Source organism: Neoarius graeffei, chromosome 5 (assembly GCF_027579695.1).
Source record: "Neoarius graeffei isolate fNeoGra1 chromosome 5, fNeoGra1.pri, whole genome shotgun sequence".
Lineage (NCBI taxonomy): Eukaryota > Metazoa > Chordata > Actinopteri > Siluriformes > Ariidae > Neoarius > Neoarius graeffei.
The window spans coordinates 47623446-47628605 of NC_083573.1; the positions used below are offsets into that span (position 1 = coordinate 47623446).

Consider the following 5160-nt stretch of genomic DNA (forward strand, 5'->3'; position numbering starts at 1 on the left):
TGTATAACATTTGTACTCATTATTTGTATTCATACGTGTGCACATATTTAAAAAGTACATTTGACTGTGTGTAAACAGTAGCTTGGTTTAAAACTGTTTTAAAACTAGGATCCATTGTTTCTGGTTACAGAAGGCCTACATTCTGATAGTTTTTAACGTTGTTAACATGAAGTGAAAAGATCATAACAAATTTGAGCAAGATTTCACGAACATATTTTTAAATAACATAATATCGAATTACCCAAGAGACAGTTCCAGACTGTCTTCTCGAGTACATCCCATGGGACAGCCATTACAGTTATAAATCATTCAAACTAGTCATAATAACAAAGATTCATACATTAAATAATATTCTAATACTGAAATATCTTGTCACTTTAACTTAGATCTGAACATAAAAATAACATCCCACATTACTGGAGAATATTGCAGGTCACATATAATCGTACATCAGGACATATTAACCCATTATAGATAGCTCTTATAAAAAAAATCAGTTTGATTGTTCAGTTTTGAGAAAATATGACATGAAAGAGGTATAACTGATTAAAAAAAGTAACAAAATCTTAAAATAGGAAATAGCTGCCATTTGAATGATATAAACATGATCACATTCAAAATATGAGTCTAAATGTAAGCAGAGTCATGAATATTGCTATGAGCCATGATGGCTGCCTGCTTGATGCAGTTGCCACGAGATGCACCTTTTCTGGGTCAGCAATCATGGCTCGGGCATCTTCCAAAGCCTCGAGCGCAGATGAGCTGGAGTTCATGTCCCCAGTGGCCAGCAGATCAAAAAGGCACGCCTGGAAGTAGACGTCCTGGGCCGGCAGTAGAGATGAGCAGTGTATGTATGCAATCGTAGTAGGCAACACAGGTGGTGTGTGTAAGCGCTGAGAGGCTGGGCATCCCCACAGGCACAGCTGCAGGTCCTGTTCAAGGGTATATGACTCAATAATAGCACGTGGAGAACGCACAGCCAGCCCAAGTGAATGGCCGCTCTGACGTACCACAACTGTGGTGCCGATGTGCGCTGCCCAGATCTCAGCATGCCGTCCCAGGGCCTGGGAATGCACCTGCAGGCTGTGCTGACCTCGCCGCTCCCCACTGCTTGTAGAACCATCTACAAATGCTGCAGGTACATTGTCCACCTCTGCCTGGTAAATCTGCTGCTCAGCACATTCCCTCCAGTTTTTAAAAATTATTGTGACCTGCGGAGCGAAAATGGAGATGAGAAGGGGTTTACTGTATGGCTAGTATATAAACTGTATTGCTATCATTTTACATACTGACGCTGTATGCCCAAAAGTATGTAGACACCTAACCATCACTGCCATAATGTATGTGAGCTTTCCCCAAATCCTTGCCACAAAATTGGAAGCACACAATTGTATAGAATGTCTAAGCTGTAGCATTACAATTTTCATGTTCCAGCATGACAATGCCCCTGTGAGATCCATAAGATGGTTACATATACAATAGTGTATTTGTCTGTTCTAACCTTGGTGAGTGCAGTGGCATAAGAGCTCTCTGTAGTGTGTGAGCTGGTAGCCTGGATGTAGAGAAACTGGTTGTCAATGAGGGGCCAGGCCCCAGGTACAGCACACGTCTGGAACTCGTTGTTGAAAGTGCGAATATGAGGGTCTCCGAACACACCACAGTGCAGGTACTCTGGTGCACGGCCTTCGCGCTGCACATAGCTTTTCTCATAAAAGCAGGCATCCCCAGATACTGGGGCCTGGGGTAGAGGCCGGGGTTGAGCTGTGGGCCCTGACTTAGGACAGCGGTGCTGGATGAGCAAGTCCTCGATGCCCTGTACTGCAGAGTGGTAAGCCAGGTCACCACGGCAGGCACGGGCAGTGCGCCGGGTGCAGGTGGCATAGGAACGCAGGGCGCTGCAGTAACCCACATTGCCTGCATCTTTCCCACCACCACTGCCTCCTAGGTCTAATGTTGCAGCTACAAATTCTGAATTACATCTCAGGATCCTACACTGTGCCCATGCTGCAGAAAAAGGGTGTCAGAAAGATATGAATACACAACAGCCAATATCTCATAACTGTTTCACATCATGTTCGACTTGATATGACAAAAAGAGAGAAGCGATGAAAAAAAGTCATACCTTGGGAAGCTAAAACGATAACAAACAGCAGTATGATGAAAACGTGATGTTTCCATGTAATTTGTACATGGTTACTGCGGGCAGACCGTGTTCCCATTCCCATCCATACAGATACAGCCTTAGAAGACTGCTGGAGCTCCTTAGAAAGTGACTTTAGCTCGGAGGACAGAGATTCACTGCACACGACAGCCACATGATGGAGACACATGCAAACACAAATAACATAAATGCTCAAGGGCCTTTAATCTGTCAGCATTTACATGTTTGGTGATTCATCCATTAACAAAAGCTGTGATTGTACTGTGTTTTATTGTAATCTTTTTTTTTAAATACATCTAGCTGCTAACTGTCCTTGTTAAGCAATAGGTTATATTATGATATACAAACCAAACAGTTATGAATTAGTAAAAAGTCAAAAGCAATTATGTCAAATGTAGTCCATTATCATGGTATACACTTTAAGCTATTCTTACCTCAAGTGTCAGACTGATGCTCTTGCTCTGGAACAAATGTAATAAACAAAGGTGCAAAACCCATGCACTGATTGGTGACGTCATTAGCACATTGTCCAACGTTAAGTAGAACAAAGCACATAAAAATGCCTTCAATGAGTATCATCCAGGATGAGTGGACAGGTGAAAATAACTTATACAAACTTTGTGGTGCAATGCAGTTAAAACAAAATGCTGCAGTTCAGTATTGTAGTGACTAGCCCGCCCTATCAACATGGAAGTACTGCAGTTTGAACCTTGGCTGCAGTTTTGTTATTTGCGGAGTGGAGAGCAAACACTAAAAGAAAGCAAGCAAACTCATGGACATTCATGTGTATTTATATTGAGATCACAAACTCTAATTTGAAGTGGTTGTCCAGTTTAAGCAAATCAGGCCAATCTGATTATCCTCAGATTATAATAGAGGAGAGAAAGCTAGACACCGTTTGGCATATGAGAACAATAATAAATATCAAAGATGATATTTCAGTCAAAATATTCATTATTGAGTCCTTCCATTGATCCTGTTTGGGAAATTCCATTGACTACATGGGGACATTTAGGTTTAGGTTTATGGGTAAATGCAATTTCAGCTCATTTTTCCACTAATGTCCAGAAACTCTTGCAGTAAATTGTTTACAGAGTGCTTTCCTGACTGCTGGTAGAAACAGCCCTGACATTCCAGTTGGGGCAATGGGACAGTCAGAATAGGGGCAGTTGCAGGACAGAAATACAGGGTGCTAAATAAACCCTGTGAGGGTAGCCGGCAACCCACAACTCCCCACCCCTGTCCCGACTGAAAAAGCACGGACAGAAACACTGGGTGAGGATGGCAGGTGTTAGAAACACAGTCGAGCTTCCAGCATTCTGACCCACATGGGCTATCTTCTTCCCTCAGCAATCTAATTTCATCTGGTGTCCCAATGAGCAGAATAGCTGAGCTATTTCTGACATCTGCCGCCACAGAGGGCCTGTACGCCAGTAAAGACCATGCACCCCATGCATTTGTCCAGTTTGGTTGGCCATTTGTTGTGTCAGTATGTGTCTGTAGAATGTTATTGATTTTGATTCAGGTGCATTTCTGAACACAGAGACGACACGTGCAATGTGCTAAAAAGATATAAGAATTCCTTGAAAAGTTCTGGGTTCCATCCCCCACCAATTCACAGGTGTGCACATGCACACACACACACACACACACACACACACACACACGAGTTTTGAACTAATAGCAGACTCGTGCTGTATCTCTGTGTCGTAATGTAATTCCTGCTCACATTTATTTTATTTTTTTTCTGATTATATCTCAGCTTGCTGAAAATAAATCAATCATTCAAACAATACCAACAATACACAATATATTTCCTTCATCTTCTACTGCCAGATGAAGAGGTAATGTGAATTATATAGGCTATATAAGGAATATTAATACAAATAGAATACATAAATAGATTAGATAGAATTAAATCCCTCAAATGTAGCCTAACAGATCTGCTAGTGTCAGTCGACTATATTATTTTATATAGCCCACATAATTCAGATTACAGCCAGTAGAACATGATGCTGAAGAAATATGTTGTTAGTGTTTTATGAGATATTTCTATTTACCTCTCTCTGGGTTGTTTGCTGAGAAGGAAATCTCAATTCATATCAACACAACATGTTTCCTTCATGTTCTACTGAGGAAAAAAAAAACCCAAAAAACCCTCAAATGCCAAAAGTGGATCTGTGACAGTTAAGCTACAGCTCCAAAGATAGAGGCTCTCCTCCAAACTCTTCAAATCTTATGTTAAAAGAAAAATATGCATATGAATACACACCTGTCCGAAACAATCACAAATAATCAGCTGTACCCAAATGCAACGACAAAATATCCACATTGAATTTGGATGTCTTTTTGACCGTGCAGTCAGTAGCCTATACAGAGTCTCTTCCACTTAACCTTATTCTCCTGGTTAGAAAATTATATCAGGTAGTTAGTTACCATCATCACGTGACACTACAGACAGCAAGTAAGTTTTAAAATTGATTATTGATTGTTGTTTTACAAGTGCTTTACGAAGATGACTTACCTCTGTCAGCTCCGTTAAATGAGACGTGTAATCACAGCATATCCACCGCAAAGGTTGATTCAAAGGACGCCTGGAGCAGTGGTGTGATTGCACCAAGCTGCGCTGGTGAGTGCTGAATGAGTGGGAGAGCAACTCGGCTGACTGCATGAATCCCCCGCAGCGCGCACCTGCCACTCTGCGCAACAACTGCGCTGCTCAACACGGCTCCAGAGAGCGCGGAGGCTATTTTAGACCGAGCCCACGCCATATAACAACCCTCTGTGAGTGTGTGTACTTCAGCGGGGGGTTGTTGGGCAACAAACCCTAATTTATAAGGTTTGTTAGGGTACGACAGAGTAAAAACTCCCTTTAGATAAGTGAACTACGTGCTTCTAAAGTTATTTCGCTGTCTTTATCTGATTAGGCTGTATAACATTTATAAAGGTGTTGTCAAAATGTCTTTTGGGAAACCCATGCATCTGCTCATCTACATATG

At 41.7% G+C, this 5160-nt stretch overlaps 1 protein-coding gene across 3 annotated transcripts; it reads right to left on the reverse strand.

Moving 5' to 3' along the window:
• Window positions 1-547: 547 nt before the first annotated feature.
• On the reverse strand, window positions 548-4843 carry hjv (hemojuvelin BMP co-receptor). Of its 3 annotated transcripts, XM_060920555.1 has the most exons (5): window positions 4686-4843; window positions 2596-2662; window positions 2123-2298; window positions 1502-2004; window positions 548-1211 (listed from the first exon to the last, which is right to left on the reverse strand). In XM_060920555.1, the coding sequence occupies exons 3-5, from the start codon at window positions 2223-2225 to the stop codon at window positions 615-617; spliced, it is 1203 nt and encodes a 400-aa protein (XP_060776538.1). In that variant the 5' UTR covers window positions 2226-2298; window positions 2596-2662; window positions 4686-4843; the 3' UTR covers window positions 548-614. The 3 variants fall into 3 exon arrangements, with proteins under 3 accessions (XP_060776538.1, XP_060776539.1, XP_060776537.1); XM_060920556.1 differs by lacking the exon at window positions 2596-2662; XM_060920554.1 differs by lacking the exons at window positions 2596-2662; window positions 4686-4843 and having other exon boundaries at window positions 2123-2405.
• Between the last annotated feature and the right edge of the window lie 317 nt (window positions 4844-5160).

What these genes read in the sequence shown, in the direction of transcription:
- hjv (XM_060920554.1), bottom strand. Translation starts at nt 2,330, where the DNA reads ATGTGTCTCCATCATGTGGCTGTCGTGTGCAGTGAATCTCTGTCCTCC. An exon ending in TATCGTTTTAGCTTCCCAAG is followed by an intron (nt 2,005 to 2,122) that starts GTATGACTTTTT and finishes CTTTTTCTGCAG; the next exon opens with CATGGGCACAGTGTAGGATC. An exon ending in ATGCCACTGCACTCACCAAG is followed by an intron (nt 1,212 to 1,501) that starts GTTAGAACAGAC and finishes TTCGCTCCGCAG; the next exon opens with GTCACAATAATTTTTAAAAA.